At 48.7% G+C, this 24,293-nt stretch overlaps 1 protein-coding gene across 9 annotated transcripts in view; it reads left to right on the top strand.

Annotated features, from left to right (window-relative positions):
- CDK5RAP2 (CDK5 regulatory subunit associated protein 2) overlaps positions 1-24,293 on the top strand; it is a 183,465-nt gene that overhangs the window by 63,678 nt on the left and 95,494 nt on the right. For all 9 annotated transcript variants that reach the window (XM_070375007.1, XM_070375005.1, XM_070375008.1 and 6 more), the window contains exons 13-14: positions 22,088-22,258; positions 22,811-22,951. In XM_070375007.1, the coding sequence (XP_070231108.1) occupies positions 22,088-22,258; positions 22,811-22,951 (312 nt within the window). The remainder of the gene's footprint in view (positions 1-22,087; positions 22,259-22,810; positions 22,952-24,293) is intronic.

Below are 24,293 nucleotides of genomic sequence, written 5' to 3' on the forward strand. Positions count from 1 at the left end.
ACAGACACGGACACGCACGTGCACATTATTAGTATCGAGCTGAAAATGCATTGTTAAAGTTTTTTGGCCATGCAGCAAAAAAAGTTAGTTCTCTGGCCAGGGATTGAGCGCGTGCCCCCTACATTGGAAGCACAGAGTCCTAACCGCGGGATCACCAGGAAAGTCCCTGAAAATGCATTTTTGTATTCTGTTTTGCTTTTTATTCTTTTATTTTGGTGTGTGGCCGTTAAGAGTTTTCTTCAGAAACTTTTTTTTTTTTAAATATGTGAACACAGTAGTTCATCGCTTGAATGCACTACAACTTATTTAACTAGTCCTTACTGTAGGATGTATAGTTTTCATTTTGTAACAAGTCCTGTAAGAAACATCATTGTACATAAATACTTATCAACTGATTATGTACTGATAGAGGTATAATTACTCGGTCAAAGACTATGCATGTTCTTAATGCTGTTTTATAGATACATTCAAATTGTTCTCCAGAAAGATTATACCATGCTCCCTAGAGGAGAGTGATCTTTTTAAAAGACTGCTCTATTTAGCATTGAGTGTTAGTATTTTAAAAAATTCTCTCTGAATTTGGTAGACAAAAATTATCTCTTACAGTTTCTATTGTATTTATTTTTTTTGAGAGATGTACTCACCTGGTGTTATATAGCCGTGTTTTGTTTATTTTCACTGCTGTGTACTGCTCTAGTATGTGAGTTTATGGTTACTTATCCATTTACCGTAGATGGAAATTTGGGCTGGACCTTGTCTTTGGCCATCGTAACTGACAGCCTGTTGAGGCAAACACGTGTGTTTTCTATTACATCTAAACTTCAGTATTCAGCATCCTTGGAGCAGGACATGGCAACCCACTCCAGTATTCTTGCCGGGAAAATTCCACGGACAGAGATGCCTAGCAGGGGACAGTCCATGGGGTCTCAGAGTCGCACACGATTGAGCTCGCACACGATTGAGCACGCACACGTTGTATTTCCCATTCAGCATCCCGAGAGTCACATCCGGTTACAAAGCCTTGGTGCAGTCGGGTAGGATGGGGTCTGAGGCTCACTGAGGTCAGGTTCAGTGAGTTCCCAGCATGGGGGCCTGGGAAGGTCGAGTCATGGGAGGGCTCCAGGGAGAGCCTGCAGGTTCCAGGGTCCTCTGGTGGCTGCCCTTAGCCGGGATGGGACGTCAGGATCCATAGTTTGAAGTCCTAATGCTGACACCAACAAGGGGAGTGAAATACCAGCCTTGTCTATTTTAACAGAAATCCCAGGAGGGCAAGAGAGCAGTAATGGAAACCTGAAAGTGAAGTCGCTCAGTTGTGTCCGACTCTTTGCCACCCCATGGACTGCAGCCTATCAGGCTCCTCCGTCCATGGGATTTTCCAGGCAAGAGTGCTGGAGTGGATTGCCATTTCCTTCTCCAGCGGATCTTCCCGACCCAGGGATTGAACCCTGGTCTCCCACGTTGCAGGCAGATGCTTTACCGTCTGAGCCACCAGGAAATGGAAACTTAGGAAAATAAAAAATCTCGCCTGAAGTTCCACAAGCCTCCTGGAGTGTCACCCTTCAGCCCTGCTGCATGGGGGCCCGGCTGAATCAGGCTGCGTGTTGTTTGGTCGCCTGCTTCGCCGTGAGCGTCTCCCCGTGCCTTTCTCTCTCATGGCCATCTCACCCTGGTGTTTAGGCTCCAGAGCCATCCTGCTGAAGGGTGCATGCGCTTCATGGAGTAGATTCCACATGACTTACTTGATGATTTCCTGCTCTCTCGGGCAGTTTGCCTATCTCAGTAGTACCGCAGTGCCCGTCTTTGGGCTGTAAGGCATTGTTTTCTTGAAATGCCGAGGATCTGAGGAGTGAGATCACTGGGCCAGATGATACAAATATCTGACACTAGTTAATCACGCTGCCAAGTTATTTGTTCAAAGGGCCGGATTAATCTATGCTTCACCAGCAGTACTGGAGTCTACCAGTTTATTGCATGTTAGTAAAAAACCTTTTTCTCGTATTTATGCAGTGTTACTGAGCAGCAAATGTATCTGGGCTAGATGCTGATGGAAATATGTGGCACGATCTCTGAATGTTTTAATTTTTTCTTAAGGGAGATGAAAATGTTATACATGGCAAAATGCAAAGCAGTGGAGACCCAGCGCTAATTCATGCAGCTTATGTGTTCAGCACAGAAGATCCTTGTGGGAGAGAGCAGTCAGGAAAACTTCCTAGGACAGCGGTCCCCAAACTTTTTGGCCCCAGGGACCAATTTTCCTGGAAGACAGTTCTTCCATGGACCGGGGGTAGGGAGGATAGTTTGGGGATGATTCAAGCTCACTACATTTATTGTGGACTTTATTTTTATTATTGTAACATCAGGTCTGCCTCAGGTCATCTGACATCAGATTGAAGGGGTTGGGGACCCGTGCTCTCGGAGGAGATGACACTCGAGTGAGCAGTGTGAGATTTGAGTCGTGTGGCTTTGTAGATGAGTGAAAAAAAAACTGGCCAGAAAGGGTCCTTCTGTAGAGGTCAGTTTCCATAATCAGTTCTTAGATCCTTCACTGTCGGATAATTCTTTCCCCCTTAGTTTAGTTTATCCCCTCTGTTCCTCACTATCATTATAAAAATGTTTATTCAGTAGAAATTGGATTTGGGGGCTACATAGGCATGCATGTGTACGTGTGCACACACACACACACCCCTATAAAATACGTAATTGTTTCTTTACCTTATAACTTACTCTTGGTAAACATTTGAAATGGCTGTATAACTTTATATCACGGTGGTACGCTGTAATTTATTCACCTATCCTTGTATTGTTAGACATTGTTGGTTCCATAATTCACTTATTCATGAAAACCCTGATGCTTCCTAAAGGAATTTTGGACTGCAGTTGATAAGATTTCTAAGTAGTATGCATACATCTTCATAACGAGGCAGGGAATGCTTGGCAGGAAGTGGAAGGGGCATATGACGGGGAGAGGGAGGAATTGGATCAAGGTCTACTCTGGGTGGGAGGTTTTCTTTTTTTGCAGGGCTAGAAACTCCGTTCCTTAGGGAACTTAGGCAGAAAAAGGAGTATGTTACTTTGGATAACTGAACACCTAGAAGGACAGGGCTGGCAGGAACTCTGCCAGGACCGAGCCTGTGTCTTGAGAGCTGCCTTCTGTTTCTGGCGTCCACTCGACTCCAGCTGCGGGTGGTGGACCCACCACTGCCAGGCCTGCTGGGACGGCCACTGCTCAGTTTATTGCAAGAGAGGAAGGAGGACTCGTGCACTCAGCCCTGGTCAGGAGGCCCGAGGGCTGAGCTGCTGAGAGGCTCAGCCCGGGTCACAGGCTTGTTCTTCGTCAGAAGCGAGTGCAGGTGTGAGCCCGTGCTCACTGGCGGCTCCCCCAGAACCCCGAGCTGGGAAGGGATCAGCGCTTCCCCAGAGAGCGCGGCTGTCCTTCCGGGCCCTGGGCTCCAGTGCTTCTGTGTTCACCTCCGTTGCGCATGGCTGTGACGGAGCATCCTTGCGTCTCATCACGGCTGCTTTGCTACATTAAGTCGTGCTTGTCTCTTACAGGACAATCTGGCTGTGTTTTTTTTTGTGCTGCATGTATTGCGTCACAGCCGAATCTCCACTTAACTTCTGGCTTCATCCCAGGAATTTGCTGTGTCCGTCTCATCAGTGTGTTCTGTACCCGATCCTGGGGGCACTGGCTTGTTCAGGGTCTGGGAAAATGTGCTGGGCTGACTTTACCTTCTGGTGCAAAGATGCGCGCAGAGGTAGAGCATGGCCACCAGCCTCGTGTGTCTTCTCAGCTGGTTCTGTTAACTAAGCTCTTCATTAACTAGAGCCTCCCACTCAGCAGCTGCTATTGCCGTTGCTTTTGGAGTGACGCAAACAAGCCCAGGCCTTTTCGTGGCCTCTGTGTCTGGCTTGGCAAAGGAGGAGTCCATTCGTGCGTCCAGCCACACTGAGCGCTTTGTGCAGGCTCTCTGCTTGGCCTGGGGACAGCTCCCGAAAGGAGACAGGAGCAGAGAAGCATGGGAGCACGGAGCAGGGTCAGAGAAGGTTCCCAGGGAAAGGGACCTTTGAACTAGCTCTGAAGTTTGAGTTGAAGGTTATGACGTAGGCAAGGGAGAGGAGGGCTTTGTACAGGAGACAACGGTACACCGGTGTGAAAGAGTGGTGTTTGGTGGAGGAAGAGTTTGGAGCGGTAGTGGATGGTGCTTTAACCTGGAGAGAGGTTGAATTGTAGAGGGCCATGTCACGGTTTGGGGGAGTGGACGTGACCTCTACGGAGTGTGGCCCCCATTGAGGGGGACTTAAGGAGAGGGTTGTTAGGATCAGGTGTGCAGTTTAGAGAGCCTTGTCTGGTGGGCGTCTGGAGAATGGATTGTCTGCAGAGAGCCCTGAGACAGGAAGATGAGAACAGGCGTGTGGCCTGAGAGACTGGCTCCGAGAAGCCAGGGCAGAAGGAGCCTGTTCCTCTGCAACGGGTGTGGCTTCTGGGATGTCCGAGTGCATATTCAAAGCTTTCCCCACCAGGACTCTTGAATATTCAGCAGGTACTTGAACTCGCCTGCCTCCCACAGGTGGAGCTGAAAAACACTGGTAAGAAGATACGTTCCAAAGTAGACAGCCAGGGGGACCTGCTGTTATATAGCACAGGGAGCTCAGCTCAGTGCTCTGTGATAACCCAGAGGGGTTGGGCAGGGGTGGGAGCGGGGCTCCAGAGGGAGGGGATATATGTGTACAGAGGGGCCTCCCTGGGGCTCAGCTGGTAAAGAGCCCCCCTGCAGTGCGGGAGACCTGGTTCGATCCCTGGGCTGGGAAGCTCCCTGGGAGAAGGGACCACTACCCACTCCAGTATTCTGGGCTGGAGAATCCCATGGACCACAGTTCACGGGGTCGCATAGAGTCAGACACGACTGAGCGACCGCCACTTGGCTTTCACAGCTGATTCACTTTGTCGTGCGGCAGAAGCTAGCGCAGCAGTAAAGCAGCTGCGTGCTCAGCCGCGCAGTCGCACGCTGAAAAAGCACGAAAACATGCTCCAAACATTGGTCTTTTTCTCGGTTCACGTTCAGCTCCGTCTTCAGCATCCTTTTTGGTAGTGAAAATTGGTGTCGGAGTGGTAGAAATAAAGCAAATACGATCTCTTAGGTGTGGCTTTCTTTGGTGTGCTTTGCAGTTAATAAAAGGACCGCCTGTCTTTCCCTTGGTGCTCACAGCCCTGCGATTGGGCATAGAACAGGTTATTCCCATTTTACAGATTAACCGGAGCCTCAGAATTTAAATGGCTTTTTAAAAAAAGAATTTAAATGGCTTGATCATGGTCACCTGGAAGAGGATAAATAATGTGATGTGGATCCAGGACTGTGGACTCTTTAGTTTCAGGACTTTGCTAAGATACTATGCTGAGGCTATGCCAGACCGTCAATATTTATGTTAAGAATACTGTGCTTTTGGCAAAAAGGAAGACTGATAATTTCAGCTTTTCAGTGGACCACAGTAATCTGTTTTCAAGACCACCCAACTTGTGTCTGGGTTATTTGAAGCTTTCAAACTTGTCATTGTTTCTGTGTTTCAGAAACATTTTCAGAGATTTATGGACAGTCAAAATTAAATGCGTTAGGGTCACAGAAAAATGAGGATGACGAGTGAAATGGAAGCAGGTGAGGCAGGAGAGATGCCTGCTGTGATCGTGGTCGCAGTGCTAGAGACGGGACTTAACACCCGGCTGGTCGTTCCTGGCAGCGACAGTAAAAAGGGAAATGTAGTTACAAGGTCTCCAGTGTCTGTAAAGATGAAGACATTAAGATAAAGGGACAGCCTTTGCTGGCACTGAGGCCTAAGGGAAGTATTGCCTCTGGTGGGTTTCTATGAACAGTTCTCTGAGCAGTATACAGAGCCCTCAACAATACCCCATTCAATAAAAGCAATTTTGCCCAGGGCCAGATCAATGTCATCCAAGTCGGGTAAGCCTGTAAGTATTTAGGCTTTCAGTCCCCGGGACTGTCTCGCTGTTTCCCAGTGTTCTCGTTTCTTGGACAAGAATCACAAAGTCAGCGGGAAATAATCCTGCAGCTCTGTCTTGAGACGATCCCTCACTTGAAGCCTTGCAGTGGCCCCTGTCGAGCAGCACGGGTCGAGCCAGCCTCTCTTGGATGTGATCGAACCATCCTGTGCTCGTGCCAAAACCATGTACTGCCGCCTCATTGTTCCCCCTGCTAAGCATTTTGGAAGGAGACAGTGCCTGTCGAAGATGCGGCTTGGATCTGAGGCGTCTGAATTCATGGTGTCTGATGGTGCGTGAACACCGAGACGTTTGGCCGGGAGAGTCAGTTCACTGTCTGTAGCTTTGTTTTAATTGCCTGTGATTGCAGTGACCCACGCCAGGCTCCCCGGCCTGTGTCGTCATCTGCAGCTTGCTCGTTTGTTTGTTGAGGGGACCGTTGCTGAGCATTTGCAGCGTGCAGGCACTGTGGGTAGGCTCGCGTGAATCCAAGCTTCAGCCTCTACCTCGGGAGTGCTATTCACGAAAAAAAAAGAACAAGGTCAAAAAGTGAGGGTCTCACAGATAGATCCCCTTTATTGTATTATGCCTCCTCACCAGCAGAGGGACCCAGAACTCTTTAAAGAAATTCAGGAGGCCTTTGCAAAAAACAGTCAGACCCCCGCCCCCAGTATTCCTCAGTCGATGTTCTGACTGTGATGTTTAAAATGTCCTAGCTTCTGTGGTCTGGGGCTTCCCTGGTGGCTCAGATGGTAAAGAATCTGACTGCTGTGTGGGAGACCAGGGTCTGATCCTGGGTCGGGAAGATCCTCTGGAGAAGGGCCTGGCTACCCACTCCAGTGTTCTTGCCTGGAGGATCCCCCCATGGACAGAGGAGCGTGGTGGGCTGCAGTCCGTGGGGTCACGAGAGTCAGACACGACTGAGTGGCTTCACTGGGACTTTGTGCTCTAACAGGAGCTGCTTGGTTTCTTACAACCTTGCTCTCACATCTCTGGCTTTGACAACCTTGTTTGGCTCCAGAGACTCGAGGTGCTGCCGCGTGTGCGTGTGTGCGTGTGTGCGTGTGCGTGTGTGTGGTGGAGTGCGTGTGCGTGTGTGCGTGTGTGCGTGTGTGTGGTGGAGGACAGCACAGGCACGTCTCGGTTTTGCGTTTGCTGCCTCTGGTGTGCTGCCGCGTGTGCGTGTGTGTGCGTGCGTGTGTGGTGTGTGTGGTGGAGGACAGCACAGGCACGTCTCGGTTTTGCGTTTGCTGCCTCTGGTTCAGGCGCTCTGTGCTGCTCCGGGTGAGCAGGGGGCGGAGAGGAGCAAGTCACAGGCTCTTCCTTCCCCTCTGAGGGCCCCGGTCCTTAGACGTTGATTTAGCCTGTTCCCCAGACTGTCTGCTAATGCTCTCGCCTGTTATGAGACCTGTCTCCTGCTACTCTGACAAGTGTGTGCTTCAGAACCTGGGCCCTCAGCTCTGCGGAGATGGGTTTTACCGGCTACAGCCCCCAAGTCTTGTTAAAGTTGTATCCGTCACCCAACTGGCTGATCCCGTGTGCTTTGACAGGGGTGGGTTTGATTCTGGGGCGGTTCAGCCTCAGCCTCTCTTGGCTCCTCGCGTGTTTGAGGCTGGGTGACCCCGGGTGGGGTTGCAGCAGCATTCAGGACATCTCTTGGTGAGCTGTCATTCAAAGCTGGCGCTTGGAGACGGTGTCTGTAGACTGCTTGGTTAGGGCTAAGACCACAGACCTGAGGTAGTGTGATTTGTTGTTGTTCAGTCGCTAAGTCCTGCCCAACTCTGCAACTGCAGCATGCCAGCCTTGTCTCTCCTCCACTATTTCCTGGAGTGATTTTTACCAAGGGTCAAAGCTCCTCTTCCCCCAACCCCTAGCCTTTGTTTTTAAGGTCAGGTGTGAAGAGTTTGAATCAGTGTCCTTGTCAGATGTGCAGTTTAAATGACCTGTGAGAGAAATTTAGTCTTTGCAAATCCCAGCTCCTCCTAAGAGAGGCAGAATGCAGAGACGTGGGAGTCAGGCCGGATTTGAACCCTGGCTCTGTCGCTTGCCAGCGGTGGGTCTGGGAGCCAGCTACTTTGCCGCTGCTGCTGCTAAGTTGCTTCAGTCATGTCCGACTCTGTGCGACCCCATAGACAGCAGCCCACCAGGCTCCCCCGTCCCTGGGATTCTCCAGGCAAGAACACTGGAGTGGGTTGCCATTTCCTTCTCCAATGCATGAAAGTGAAAAGTGAAAGGGAAGTCACTCAGTCATGTCTGACTCTTAGCGACCCCATGGACTGCAGCCTATCAGGCTCCTCTGTCCATGGGATTTTCCAGGCAAGAGTACTGGAGTGGGGTGCCATTGCCTTCTCCGTGATGTCCACCTCTTGTTAGAAAACCAGGCATTAGTTGTGAGGGTCCCATGAGAAAAGATAGAGCACTTAGCGTAACACCTGGCACATCACCAGTGATGAGTAAGTAGTAGCTGTTTTGTTGTTGATGGTCTTGGGTGCTAGAAATGCAGCAATTTAGTGTGTATCTTTGGGACTCGGGGAAATGGTGGCAAACTCAGGTTGGAATCTCAGCATCAGTAGGTGCTTAACTCTAAGCTTCTAAGCCAGTTACTTAGTTCTTCTCAACTTACATTGACTCCCCTAAAATGGGGTTGATGACGTCTAATTTGGAATTAAATAATGGATAATAAAGTTTAAGGCAGGAGAAAACACCTCCTGTGGTTCCCAGCACACATAGGGCGCTGATCAGCACCTCAGGTTCCTTCTCTTCCTTCGTCTTTCGTTGCCTTTTAATTGTGTGGCAGGTGCTGGCGCAGGGCTTGGGGTGACAAAGCGTGGCCCCGAGACTCTCTGCCAGACCCTGCTGGCTAGTAAGTGTGGTCTGCCCTTTCACCAGTCAAGGCAACAAAACCATACATTCCTTCTTTGATCAACAGTCACCTCTCCCCTGGAGAAAGTGCTTGTGCGTTCCTTTCCAACCCGCTGATCCCTCTAGGAGGGGCATCAGAACCCTTTTCAGTGACAGACTCTGGGGTGTGAGTGGCTCACGTGGAGCTGCTGGCTTTGAAGGCCGTTTCCATCACTTCTCATCGGAAATTGCTATTGTCTTTCTGGGGCGTAAACAGAGAGACTTTCTTTTATCTCTGGCTTTTCCTGTATAATTTTTTGTGCCAGGCCCTGTCCTGGGCACTGAGGAGACAGGACTGAATCAAGTCAGATGCAGTCTCTGAAGGAATCTAGTAGAGAAATACAGTGGAAACGCCGACAAGAGCTTCAGTCGAGCATGATGAATGCTCATGGAGGGCTGGCCCGAGTGCTTCGGGAGCACGGAGAACAAAATCGTGCTAAGAGGGGAGGGGAAGTGGGGGCTTCACAGAGGACGTGGGTGTGAGCTGAGACCCGAAGGATAAGCCCCTGTTTGAGGCCGGGGGTGGGGATGGGTTTCTGGTAGAGGGAAGGCCTGGGTCGAGGCTGGGGTGTCGTGAATGAGCCCGGCACGGGCACAGGCTGCGGGGAGGGCGGGCGTGCCCCATTGCATTGCTGGGGTGCCTCGCCTGGTGCCCGGCACCTCGAGGGGTGCGCCCCGACCCCTGCTCAGTTTGAACTTCCCCACCTTTGTCCGTTTGTCCGCCCCTGGCTTCCTGGTGACACCCACATGGAGCTCCCTGCTCAGAATCACACTGCTCACGTGGTTACTGGTCTCTGTGGCGTGGACTGTCTCATTTCAGTGGTCTCCGTTTATTTTTTGAGCACATGAATTCTTTGTTCGTCTTCCCTGGAGGCTCAGACAGCAAAGCGTCTGCCTGCAATGCGGTAGACCTGGGTTCGATCCCTGGGTGGGGAAGATCCCCTGGAGAAGGAAATGGCAACCCATTCCAGTATTCTTGCCTGGAGAATCCCATGGACAGAGGAGCCTGTTGGGTTACAGTCCATGGGGTCGCAAAGAGTCGGACACGACTGAGCAACTTCACTTCACTCATTCTTTGTCCAAATAACTCTTCTGGAGAGAAAACACAGAGGCAGAGCTGCTCAGGGAGAGTCACAGTAAGAAGCCGGGCGGCCCCTCTCTCCCCACCACGTCCGCCTCCTGCCTCAGTCCCCAGGAGCCACGAGGCTCTGCAGTGTGACTGGAGCACCAGTATCTCCTGCTCTTTCTGAAAGTTCTTACATCACTGAGTTTCTATACCTCATTAAGATTTTAGCGAAGTTTTCCTCTGTATGTTTAAAGGTAACCACTGACAAGCTTTCTCATAGTGAAGCCTCCTGATAAGATGGAAATTTGATGGATGAGAACCTTCTCATTCTCCACCTGGCTGGTGATAAAACAAACTAGCTGCCTGGCGAAGGAAGTGTGAGGGCCTGGCTTTTCATTTCTAATGTGATTCTAAGATTATAGGGATATTTTATTTTTCATATAATCCACTTAAAAAAAAAAACACATCTGCTGTAAGAGAGCCTCTGATATGCAAAGACAGCGCTCAGCTCGGTGCTAGGAATCTTCAAGTCAAAGAGTGTGGCCCATGTGGGTGGAAATTGAGGCTGCTCTGTTGATGGCGTCATGAAGGCTTGCTGGGGCCACTCATCGTGAAGGGTGGTGGTCTGGTGTAGGGTAGGGGGTCTTCAGATTTTTTCCCCGCGTCTTTTTGTTTAGAAGCAGGTAAACAGATGTATCTGCAGATTCCTGCATTAAAACCCATTATGAACTTGCGTGCTTTCCTCCAGCCAACTGACTCAATTTCTGGAGGAAGGCCTGGGAACACGCGGTTACATGATGCAGACAGCCGGCCAGGCTTCGGCACTGCTCATCCGAGGGCTTTGTTTGTGAGCTCAGTTTGAAAAACCACTTGTTTAGTGAAAAGGACACAGTTAAACCTGGTTTTGAATCTGGATTCCACCACTTTTCTCCTTTGGTTAAATTGCTGGAGCTCTCTGAACTGCAGTTTCCTGGTTGGTGGAGTGGGTATTGTCAGAGCCTCTGCTTCGCAGCCCGGTTGCTCCGAGGATTGGAGGAGGTGCGATGGATGTGAGGTGCCCAGTACTCTCCAAAGTGCTGTGGAGGTTCGTAGGAAAAAGTGGGGGGTAGTATTTTGGGAGGACGATTGCAGAGGGTCAGAGGAATCAAGAAGGGCTTTGTGGAAGGCTTGGCCCTGGGATTGGCCCTTGTCAGATAAGCGTGCTGTCTCCAGGCAGAACTGGAGAGGTTTTTATTATTTTCTTTCCTGGGGGGGATGGATGGAGACAGGCGGGGGCCTGGGAGGCTGATGGAGCAGTTGGGTGAGATAAAGCAAGGAGGGAGCCCCCGCTGCCCCCCGCCCCCCGAAGTTAGCCGGGAGCGACTGCTTGTTAGGGCAGCTTCGTCCCGCAGTTCACTCGGAGCTGCTGAAGGTTCAGGGCAGAGATGCAAGGATCAGAGGAGGGCGTGTGTTCTGGTGGGTGAACCAGAGTCTGGAGGGCACTTAGCGGCTGCAGTTGAGCAGACGGGGGCCACAGCTGAAGCAGTATGCTGGGCTGGGGGACGAGGGGCTGAGCTGCGGGAGGAGTCGGGGGGTCATTCTTCTCTTTCTGCCCTGAGTGCTTCAGCTTCATCCTGCCCCTTTTTAAGGCCTCCTCCAGGAAGGAGGAGGGATTCTTCCGGTTAATCAGAGACCAGGTTCTTCATGGGGCTGTGCTTTGCTCACGGGTGTGTTACTATACCCTAAGTTAAAAACCCAGGTTTCAGATCCTGTGGCTTTCCTGTTGCTGGCTTAGCTGGCTCTGGTCCTGGCTGGGTGGCCCGATGTCCTCACTTCTTCTTTTTCCACTTCTGCCACTACTTAAGTAAGAAGACCCAGGCAATGGTATTGGTACCGAGTCTGCAGTCCTCATCTCTCAAGGGCTCCGTGTGGAGGATGTGCTGGGCTTCAGGCCCAGGTTTCCTGTGGGGTGGGGAGGTGTGTGCGGGGGCGAGCGGGCAGAGCTGCACCTTGGATGGGATTCAGCTGGGCCCACACGAGGAAGCCTGGGAGGAGAGGTCAGCCTGGAGGGGCTGGTGCGGGGAGGTGACACAGTATCACTTCCTGGGCATCCGCTTCTGTGCTGGGCACCCACCTCTCCATTAAGGATGCTAGGAATCTATATGAATATCTCCATTTACTGGAAAGACAACACTCACAAAGATTCATGTTCTGTATCTCTGGCCTCACAGCTAGTTAGCAGTAGAGCCAGGATTCAAGGCTAGGTCTGCCTGTCTTCACAGCCCAGGAATATTGAAGGAGGTTTGGGGAAGCCACCCAAGTTTATCAATTTTCAGTTCTGATTGTTTTGCTCAGGCGAGACATGCCGTCTCCATGCCTCCCCTAAACATTGATTATAACTCCGCTGGGGCCGAGCCCGGGAGCCCGTGGGCTGTCTCTCTGTTGCCATGGCAGCCGCTCCTCCTCAAGGCCACCTCGGCACACGTTTTCCCCTTCCCGCAGTGGTCGTTTGACTTCGAGCCTTCTCCGACTGCTCTTCATATGAGATCCAAGATCCTTGGTCCTGCCTCGTTCATTACCAGGGGGCAGGGGGCGGCCGTGTCTGAGGCTGGTTATTCCATCCACCCTGAGTCCTTGAGAAGCTATAATGCCAGCCCCAGGGGGTGGATTGCTGCCCAGGGCGGGCCCGTGTCACAGGGCAGTTTTCCACTTTCTTTGGCTTCAGCAGTAGCGCGGTTGAGTTAGAAGAGCACAGAGTTTGGAGTCAAACCGACTTGGGTTTGAATTTCAGCCCCTGAACTTCCTTGTTATAAGCTCTGCGAAAATCTCTCAACCTCCACAAGCCCTAGTTTCGTCTTTGTAAACACAGGACTAATAATACTACCCTGTAGGCAGTCTTATGGGTTAGAGATGTTTTAATAAATGCCTTGGCCTTGGTAAATAGTAGTTCTGTTACCAACGCTTATGAGAGAAATAGTTTGTGCTCATTGATGTTCTGACTCTCCTTGAGCTCCTGATACATGCTGAGGCTGCTGTACCCCCAAAACATTCCGATGCACCCGTTTCTGTGACTCGGAACCCCCGATCTGGGGGCGTGACAGAACTCTGCGTCCTTTGTGGGAGCCTGGAACAGGTGGGCCATTTTCGTGTGGTCAGCTCCGTTGAGGGGAAAGGCAACAGCGTTAATTGGTAGCTTTTATCACTTAAAACAGGTAAGAAGTTGTTAACCTAGGGAGCTGAATTTAAAAAAGAATTAGAGAATGCAGTAAATGATGGCCGAACACACACACAGAAGTGTGACCAGACATCCAAATACGGGTCTGAGAAGTGTTTTATGAGCAGGGAGCCGAATCTGGGAAACGGTGTAAGTGGGCCTGTGACTGCTATGTGCGTGAGCAGCGTGTCCTTTCTACCTGGCCGTAATACATACATATTTTAGAATGGAAAACCAGACAGGCTCTTTCTAGGATGGCAGGCAAGTTTGTTGTGAATTTAAAGATGCACCTACCTCAGTGGCTTAACAGCAGGTTTTATGGTCCCTTTCTCAGTAATTTTCAGGGTGGGGTTTCTTTAAAAGCAAATGTCAGATGACCATTTGAGTGTGTTGGAATCATTGCTTTAGTGCTGATACCGAAGAAATCCAAACCCTCGTCCTTGTGTGGAAGTGAGCTGAGAGGCTTGGAGTCAGATAGCTGCTGTCCCTCGGTGACTGTGGCCTTGAGTGAATTGCTTTAATTATCTGGACCGGTCTGCTCATTAAATAAAATGGGAAGAATCCCATCTGCTTCATTCATTTATTTAGTCATCCAACAGATACTCATTGAGTGCTGTTTTGGTTATCTGTTGCTCCGTAACAAATTATCCCTAAACTTGGTGTCTTAAGAGATTATCATTTGATTGTATTCCATGGTTTTGTGGGTTAAGGGTTTGGGCGGGGCGTAGCTGGGTGATTCCCGCTCTCTGCTGCCCACGGCCCAGGCCCCCCGTGGCACCAGCTGGCGGATGGGCCGGCCTGGAGGGTCCCTAGCGCTTCCGTCACACCTCCGCTGCCATTTGGAGGGCGGCCGGAAAGCTGACGCGGCTGGAATTGCCACCTGGAGCCCTTGTGTGTGGCCACGGCAGCGTTAAGGCAGTCACGCGTTTTCGATGGTGATTCATAATTCCGAGAGGCATGAGTTGGAAGCTGCCAGTTTCTTAAAGCCTGGACCCAGAAACTGGCTTAGTGTCACTTCTGCCATACTCCTTTGGTTGTGGTAGTCACCCCACGGCCCAGACTTAATAGGAGGCAACAGAGACTGCGCGTCTTTCAGGGGGAAGGTGTGGAGAAATCAGCTGACGGCACGGCACCAGCCAGCCTCCCCTGCCCCACTCCCTCCCGGCCCCTTGTGCTGTGTGAACAGCGGCGTTGCCGGCCTTGGTAGCACTGCGCCTGTGCCCACTTGGCCACGGGCCGCCTTTGTCCTGTTTTAGTATGTCCGTAGTCTTTGAAGACTCCTGGCTGCTGCCGCCTGGAGAGAATAAACATGCCTGCAGTCCCTGTGGCTCCTCGAGTCCTCCTCCAGCTTTCCCAGTCCTGCCTTATCTGCCCTGGGTTCAGTGAACTGTGCGAGCGGCAAGACAGAGGTCAGAGAACTCACGGCTATCTGAAATCGGCCACGAGTGCCGACTGTGCCCGCTGCCGTTCTAGGGGCTGGAGACAAACAACAGGAAACAGAATGTGCAGAAGCTCCTGCCCTCATGGAGCTTACATTCTGCTGTGGAGACTGTAACCAAAACATACACATAATTAAACGCCGTGTTAGCAGATGCTATGGAGAAGGCAGTGGCACCCCACTGCAGTACTGCCTAGAAAACCCCATGGACGGAGGAGCCTGGTGGCTGCAGTCCATGGGGTCGCTGAGGGTCCGACACGACTGAGTGCCTTCACTTTCACTTTTCACTTTCATGCATTGGAGAAGGAAATGGCAACCCACTCCAGTGTTCTTGCCTGGAGAATCCCAGGGATGGCGGAGCCTGGTGGGCTGCCGTCTATGGGGTCGCACAGAGTCAGACACGACTGAAGTGACTTAGCAGCAGCAGCAGCAGATGCTATGAGGAAGACTAGAGAAAGGAAGGGATTTGGGGAGTGAGGCTGTGGTGGGACTCCTGGGGGTTCTTTTGGGCAGGATGGGCTGGGAACACTGGATTAGAAGTGACATTTGAGCTCAGACTCGATGGAAGTGGGGAAGCAGCCTCGGGGGATTTTCCAGACAGAGGTGCAAGCAGATGAGTCTTGGGCTGGGAATTTAGGTGGTATGTAAGAGAGATGGCAAGAAAGCCGGGGTTGCCTGGACAGAAGAGTAAGGGGGGAGCAGGAGGAGGGGAGGCCAGAGAGGTAACGGGGATGCAGGTGGGACAGAGCGTGGGGGCCGCCGTGGGCTGTGCAGGTCACGTGGGATCCTGGGACTCGACGCACAGTAGCTTTTCTTACCAGTGGAACCAGGTGTGGCTGGGCCCAGATGTGGGCAGTTCCGGGGCCCCTTCATGCTCCTGCCCACCAGCCAGGGCCCCCCGCCACCCTGGTGCACGTTCTCACCCTGATTGGGACGGCTCGCTGAGCACTCAGGAAGGCAGGTGATCACGAAACATCATCAACTGCCTGTGGCCTGGTAGCAGCAGTAAGACGGATGGACTCTGTCCTGGTGGCCTTTCTGATGCCTATGAGCGTGTGTGTGTGTGTGTGTGTGTGTGTGTGTGTGTGCACGCGCGTGTGTGTGTGCATGCATGTGTGTGCGTGCGCATGTGTGCTTGGGTATGCGCTCTGTGGGCGATTCTTGTTTTTTAGATTTTTAGTTGGAGGATGCCTGCTTTACGATGCTGTGTTGGTTTCTGCTGTACAGCGTGGATCAGCTATAAGTATATATATCCTCTCCCTCTTGAGCCTCCCTTCCACCCCCAGTGACCTCATCTTGCTTTTCCCCTGGATTCAGAGGCTGAGAGGTTGTAAGCTCAGGTGCCACATGCTGTGGACCTCACTCTTTTTTGTATTTTTTAAAAAATATTCATAGGACATTATACTCTTAAACGTTTAAATTTTTAAGAATTTTTTTTTTTCTTCATGTTTCATCGTGTACTCTTTGTAGGTTGTGGTGTAGTGGAATAAAGTACAATGGGGAAAAAAAGCCAAACCAAAATTAAAATTGTCTAAAAATTGTGACTCCAGAAATGTCTGCAGTGGGAAAATGGTTTAATTTGTTGGCACAACTCTAAGGTGGGAGAATGTTTTTATTCTTTAACTTTAGAATTCTGTTACTGTTGCTTTAGTATTATTTGTGCATTAGAAATCTTCTTTCTCTAGAATTGAATTTCTCTTTACATTGATAATTCATGATAGGTTCTTGGCCTGCTTGTTTTGTATTAAAGGTTCAGGACAACCTTATCATCTGTTTGCCTAAGAAAAAAAAATCAACATTTAATTTTTAAAGTGGTTTCTGTTTTTAAAAATGTTACTTTAAAAATGTTTATCCCCCATTATGAGTGTAGTCTATACTTAGTATAAAATATTTTAAAAATTGAGAAAAAATAATTTAAAAAATCATCTATAATCATTTTGGTATGTCTTTTGGATTTTTAATCATTGCTTTAAAAAAGGTACTTATTAAAGAAAAACTCAAATACACAGAAAAGGAGAGAGAATAGTGCACTGGCCCTCTGGCGCTTGTCACCCACCTCAGCACTCATAAACTCTTAGCCAACCGTCCTTTATCTATGCCTTCCTCCCATCCCTCTCTTTCAATACTCAAGTATTTTAAGCAATTCCCAGGCATATTATTTCATCAGATTTTCAGTATGTTTTTTTTTTTAAACAAAACCCAAAATATGTTCATTTCAAAAAGGTTAATTCTTAATATTACCAAATAGCCAATTAATGTTCAGATTTCCCTAATTTAAAAATTGTTTTAAACAGTTTGTTCAAACATTGATTGATAAGTCTCCTTTTAAAAGGTTTTATTTTGGAATGATTTTAGATGCAGAGGACAGATGTGAAACAGTATTAATTGCAGAGCTCCTGTTTGTCCTGCTTCCCTGGTGTTCATGTCCTGCATGCCTGTGGGACGCTCCTCAGAAGCAGGAATAGGCACCGGTGCAGTCCCGATACGCGCGGCCTGCGTCTGACTGTTGCCAGGTCTCCCACTAGCGCCCCCTTCTGGCCCAGGCCCACGTTGCCCTTGACCGTCACGCCTCCCGCGCCTCGTCTGACCGAGGACGGTCGCTCGGCAACTGTCCTTTGTGCCCGTGACCCCTTTGCAAGATGATTGTTTTGTTACTGACCTTCCATTTGGGCTTGTCTGATATTTCTGTCATGAATAGATCGGGGTTATGCATTTTTGGTAAGAACAGCACAGGCAAGCTGGGTGCATCATGTCAGCTTGTTCTGGTGAAGTTGGTGCTGATCCCTTGGTTAAGGCGGGGGTCTCCTGGATTCTCCACAATCAAGTTACTCTTCCCCATCTGTGATAGTGTTTTGGGGGAAATACTTTGAGACTACGTAAGGGTCTTGTTTTTCATCATACCTCTAAGACTCTCACCGATGGTTCGTGCCCACGGTGGTTCCTGCCCTGGAGCTTGCTTAGTGGTGGCGCCCATCGTTCGTGCTGCACTTAGAGTTGTGATTCTCCTGTAAGGAAGGGCTGTCCCTTCTGCAGCTTTTTATTCTTCAGCCGTTTATACCCGTGTGAACTCATGGATTTTTGTTTCATTCTATAGGTTGTTAAGCCATTATTACCATGATTTCTTTTCTTGTTCAGATTGACTCAGATTTGGCTTTGGGGAACTCCTCCAGATTGATTCCTGTGTCTTTAACATTTCTGAGCACTTCCACACTTGCTAGGGTCACAAGATGTCCTGGACTCTTGTATTTTCCCTCATCCGGTTCTGGAATCAACCATTTCTTTATGGATCCCTGGTCTCTTTTATTGGAGAATGGCATTTAGGAACCACGGTCTGAATGACGGGCGTCATCATCACTACCAGGCCTTGGCAGTAGGCAGTTTGAAATGTGTGTTTACATTTTTTTATATACGCATGCAGAATGTATACAGGCATACACTTACCTGTATTTACTTCTGTTCATACAAAAGTCCATGGGGTCACAGAGAGTTGGACATGACTGAAGTGACTTAGCACTTACCCATACAAAATATATACACACATATACACATATATACACCCAAGTAAACTATGGCCAACTCTGTGTGTGAGCAAGTGTGTCTGTGAATGAAGGAAGGAAAGTTCAAATGAACTCAGAATTTGTAGAATCAATATGAATTTGTGAATTCATACTGGCCTTCCCTAACTTTCCTAATTATTATTTATTCTACAAGTTCTCTCTCCTTTTTATTTTTTCTTTGTAATTTATTTGTTGACTAAGTTGGGTCATTTGTCCTTTATTTCCACATTTTAGATTTTGTTGATTGTATTTTTGTAATGTTATTCAACTTGTTTCTCTGCTGACTTTATTTCGAGTAAATTGCTAGTTAGATAAGGTGCATGATCAAGTTCAGGTTTAACTTTTTGGCAAGATTACATCATAGGTGGTCTAACAGCAGGTATGTAGTGTTTGATAGTCCCTGTTTTTATGATTTACTCAGTCAGTTCAGTCGCTCAGTCGTGTCGACTCTTTGTGACCCCATGAATCGCAGCACGCCAGGCCTCCCTGTCCGTCACCAACTCCCAGAGTTCACTCAGACTCATGTCCATTGAGTTGGTGATACCATCCAGCCATCTCATCCTCTGTCGTCCCCTTCTCCTTCTGCCCCCAATCCCTCCCAGCATCAGGGTCTTTTCCAATGAGTCAGCTCTTTGCATGAGGTGGCCAAAGTACTGGAGTTTCAGCTTTAGCATCAGTCCTACCAGTGAACACCTAGGACTGATCTCCTTTAGGATGGACTGGTTGGATCTCCTTGCAGTCCAAGGGACTCTCAAGAGTCTTCTCCAACACCACAGTTCAAAAGCATCAATTCTTCAACGCTCAGCTTTCCTCGCAGTCCAACTCTCACATCCATACATGACCACAGGAAAAACCATAGCCTTGACTAGACGGACCTTTGTTGGCAAAGTAATGTCTCTGCTTTTTAATACGCTACTAGCCATTGATAATTGCAAAATGATGATAATTTAATTTCATCAATCCTTTTATATAATAGCTATATACTTCTATTAAGGAAAACTTGTTTTTCATATCTATACAGTTACTCTGGGGTGTAGTTCTTACAGAAAAGACAAAATAAGAGTCCCCTGAAATCTTCCAAAGGTGACTGTATTAGTTTCTGCTGCTGTAACAAATCACCACAACTTGGCTGCTTAGCAGCACAAACTTAGCCTGTGGTTCTGGAAGTCAGAAGTTTGAAGTGGGTCTTACCATGGCAGGGCTGTATTCTTCCTGAAGGCTTTAGGAGAAAATCCATTTCCTTGTCTTTTCCAGCTTCTAGAGGCTGTCTGCATCTCTCGAGCTGTGACTCCCATCATCTTCACTTCCAGAGCTGGCTGATGGGGTCTTTTTTGTGCCCCCCTCTCTCACTTTTAAGGATCTTTGTGATTATGTTGGGGGCACCTGAGTAATCTGTCTGTTTCAAGGTCAGCTGATTAGCAACCTCAGTTCCACTGGCAACTTTTTGCCATGTAATCAGCCTAGTCAGAGATTCTGGGGATTAGGGTGTGAACATCTTTGGGGGGCCATTATTCTGTCTACCATAGTGACCAAAGGGTTTTTGTTTTTTTCAGTCATTATGAACTCATGGATTTAAAAAAAAACATTTTTGACATATATTAATTCATTGTCATTATCTTTGATATCTTAATTGTCCTATCTTCTGACAATGAAAAATCTTATTCAAGTTGATTCCTGAGTTCTTTGGACGTGAACATGGAGTCTTTGATAGAGTCTTTCCTTCTGACATGATGAGATGTCTGAGCTCATTATGTATTCCTGCCCAAGGTCTGGACTCATCCCTTTCTATAAAGCACTCTCTACTGTGATTTGGAGTCACCTGGAGGACTTATTAAGGGCTTCCCAGGTGGCTCAGTGGTAAAGAGTCTGCCTGCCAATGCAGGAGACACAGGAGATGTGGGTTCAATCCCTGGGTTGGGAAGATCCCCTGGAGAAGGAAATGGCAACCCACTCCAGTATTCTTGCCTGCAGAATCCCCATGGACTGAGGAGCCGGTGGGCTAGAGCCCATGGGGTCGCAAAGAGTCAGATGCGACTTGGCAACTGAACACGCGTGCACGGAGGGCTTATGGAGACAGATTGATGGGTGCGCCCTCTTTCTAGAGTTTCTGATGTAACAGGTGTGGGTGGGGGCCCAGTGATTGGTGGTGCTGATAACGCTGTTCTAGGGCCTACACTTTGAGAACGACTGTTTTAAAGGATAATGGAAGTTTTTTTGTTTTTGTTTTCTGTGAGCGATGGTATTTAGCGACTGTAGCCTGCATGCTAGGGAGGGTATTGATTCTAGGTTTTTTTAGTGAAAGGAAAGAAATAATTGAATGTAAGTTCCTATTCATGTTTCCAATTCAAATTTAGAATTACAGGTTTTAACTTATTTTATATTTGTGTTTTCTGAGGCTTGGTTCTTATGATCGTAGTAATTAGTTATTTAATAAGTATGCATGTATTTATACACACACAGTTTCAGAATAACAATACAAGTATTATTTCCTGCAACACGATTACTGAAAGCAGTTGAGGGTTTCTGCAGCAGCTCCTTTGTCGTTGGAGAAAGATCCCACTAGGGGTGTAGAGATTACTCGACTTTTTCGTTATTGAAATCATTCCTCTCTGTTTGGTTAGCCAGTCAGCTTGATGCACAGTTAAATTCTTTTCCTGTGTCTTGTGCTTTTAGTTTTAGGAGACTCTCATTTAATTTTAAAATACTTATCTAAACATTCAAATGCTTTCACTGTCACATCTGTAAAATGAATCTGCTCTTTCCTCTGTCTTGCTCTCTCCTTTTCCTTGTCGGCAGCCATTCCTGGTGATTGATTAAGTGGCAGGGTGCTGTGCATCCTGTTTTTCCTCTTGCGGTCCACACCGCCCTCCACCCCACACCCCCTCCTGAGCAGTATATTTGAAGGATTCCTTGAGGGCGGGATATTGATGCAGCCCTCATTCCTGTTCCTTTACGGCTTCTGAGCGCTCCGCCGTGAGGAGGCACACGCGTGGATCCCTCTGCTACAGACATTTGCTATTTCCAGCCTCTTGCTATTAGGAATAGTGGTTCCGTATTACAAATAGTGCACATTTTGAGATAGTTAAAATTCACACTGTGTACTGTTTGATTTCTGTGTTTTTCCTTAACATTATAACTTGAGCATTTTCCATGTATTGTAAATGTCATTTAAGACAGTTTATTTTTATGATTGTGAAAGTAATACAGACTTAGAGCTTTTAAGAAGCTCAGGAAGATCAATATCAATACAAAGTCACCCGTAATCCTTCTACTTAGGGATACTGTATTATTTTGATGTGTTTCCTCCGAGCCTTAAAACTATTTGATGTGAGCAGTTAGAAGACCGTCAGCATCGTGTCACACGGTCTCCTGCTTTGTTTTTCTCTTAACTGTGATGTTTTATACTATATGCTTTTTCTAAAAAATACTTTTAATTGGAGGATAGTTACTTTACAGTATTGTGATGGTTTCTGTCACACATCAGCATGAATCAGCCATAGCTAGGCGTATATCCTCTCCCTCTTGAACCGCCCTCCCATCTGCCTCCCCGTCCCACCCGACTAGGTGGTCACAGAGCACCAGCTCTGGGTTCCCTGCACGTATAGCAGATTCCCACTGGCTGTCTCTTTCACATATGTCATGTTTATGTTTCCATACTGCCGTATGCTTTTTATAATTCTGTGTTGTTAGACGTTTAGTTTCCTTCTGGTTGTTTCAGTATTGCAAATAATTTTGTGATAAATGTGTGCACCTGAAGCTTTCCCCAAAATTTCAGATTATTTTTCAAGTTGGTTTTCCTAAGACCTTAAATAAGGAGGAAGCTCATGTTTGTCAGTTATATCTGTTTGGCTTGCTTTCTTAAGCAATAAGGTAAAAACAGGTGAAAGGTTGTTACCTCGACTTGTCAAGCAACTTCCGTTTTTTCTTTTGCTTCTGGTAGGACCTTAGAAATGAAGTTGAGAAATTACGCAATGAAGTGAATGAGAGAGAGAAAGCAGTGGAGAGTCGTTACAAGAGTCTGTTGAGTGAAAGCAATAAAAAATTGCAGAGTCAAGAGCAAGTGATCAGAAGCCTCAGAGAAAGCGCCGCTCAGAAGGCCTCGTTGCCTCAGGTACCACGTGTCCCTCTTGTGTTTACACGTTCTTACTTCAGCGTAGCTTTTCTTTGTTGTTGTTATTGTGCTTAAAAACTCTTTTCTAAGGATGCTCAGAAAAAGGTGAGTCTGGCAAAAAAAGAGGGTGGTCTTCACTGCTGTCTGTCAGCACTTTGGAGCTTTCTTTGCGCCATTTGGACCCCAGCCACCATGGAGGTGAGTTTGGAAGAAAGAGAAGGTCCAAGAAGAGAAGGGCCTATGACTAGTATTAACAATTCATTTGGGTTTTCCGTAAGTTCCTGTGGGCAAACGTGGCTGAGCTTTTCGGCCAGTCCAGTGCGCGGCGAGGCCTGCCTCACCGTCCTTGTCGACACCCGGCTGAGTGCTGCTCTCGCGGTTGTAACAGTGCATGAACGCATTTGTAATTGCCTGATACTGGTGGCTGATGGAAACTATTTAGAGGATATCTGGGTATTGTGAAAAAAGTAAATCTTCCGTTAAAGAGTTTGGGACCATCTCTTAGTATTTTTTTTCTCGATGAAAACTCATATGATTTGTTTGTTTCCTTAGAAATTCAATGAAAGAGATCTGGAAGTGGCACAGCGGAACTGTGGCTCAGTGCCGGCGGAGGAGCCCGAGTTCAGGAGTGAAGACTTGGTAACAGAAAAGTGCTCTTCTCAGTCACCAGGCGGCAAAAGCATCTTCTCAGAGGTGAGCTCGACTGAAACTGGACACTCACGTGCAAATTCGTATTCTTTCCTGATCTGAAGATCCTCCCAGGCCTCCTTGCTGATAATTGAGCTGACAACAGGCCGGAGGAGGGCTTCTGTGTCTTGCCTCCTTACAGACTGGTGTCCTTCAGCCACGTGTTAGTATTTGTGCTGTGCAGGAAACCTAGAAACCACAGCTCGTTAAAAGACAAGCCTCATATCTGCCTCCTAGGGTCCACCTCTCGAGAACTGTGTAATCTTGAGGTAAGACCATTTTCCAGCTGACGTGAACACGAGCAGTGGCTCAGCAGGCCCTTCCCGATTGGGCCCCAGGCTAGCTTTCCGGTCTCCTTTTCTTCCGTCCCCCGTCATCTCTGACACCTCCCGCAGATGTGCGGAGGCACCGTGTTTGCACCGCTCCGTGCCCTGTGTGTGCTGCCTCGTCAGCCTGGGATGCCTTGTCCTTCCCCGCTGACCTGGCGGCTCCTGCACTCTCGGGCTGCCGCTGAGCGTCGCGGCTCTGGGGCTCCTCCCCTCCCTCGAGACCCAAGCACCCCGGCAGGCCCCCCAGGGGAAGGGAACGGCGTCCGTGTCTGAATCGCAGCGCCTGCCCTGTGCCTGGCCCAGGATGTTTGTTGAGTGAATGACTGATGGTACAGGTTTGTGGAGATGCATACAGAGCGTTCTGACCTGAAGCTTGCCTGTAATGCAACGAGGGAGCCAGAAATGGCAAAGGAAAGGAGTTTATTGTAGGCCAGGTTTTTTTTTTAAGCTTGCCTTTGATTAAGTTCAGGCATTCAGAAAACAAGGAGTTCTTACACAAACTCGTTGTCTGGTGAATGACTCAGATCATGACTTGTGGTTTTTGGAAAGGATGATTCTTAGAATAACAGCTGGTGTAGCCGGGGCACGCCATCAGAACAGACGCGGGCGCTCGGGCTGGAGTGGGCTGCTAGAGGCCTGCTCTTGTGCAGGCACCAACCCCATGGCTGCTGGTCTTGGGGAGGGGCTGGGGTGGTTGGGTGCACGCAGCAGGGGCTGTTCTGTAGCTGGTGGAGAAGTGGTTTCAGTGTGTTGGCTCCAGTCCTGGCCGTGGCACTGCGTGTCCACTGTCAGCCCTGGTCTTGGAGGGCGCCGTTGCGAGCCCTGGGAGCTCTTTCGTGGCTCTGAGCACTCCTGAATCTGCCATTGCTTGAATAAGAGTGTCAGTGTGGACTTGGCCTTTGTACGGGGCTAGGCATCTGGAGGCCTGGGTTCCTCTCTTTGCTCTGTGTCTTCCCGTGAGTGGTCATGTGCAGGCACGGTAACTGGATCTCAGGGGCCTAATGTGTGATTCTGAGTGG

The sequence above is a fragment of the Bos mutus genome, chromosome 8 (assembly GCF_027580195.1).
Source record: "Bos mutus isolate GX-2022 chromosome 8, NWIPB_WYAK_1.1, whole genome shotgun sequence".
NCBI classification, from domain to species: Eukaryota; Metazoa; Chordata; class Mammalia; order Artiodactyla; family Bovidae; genus Bos; species Bos mutus.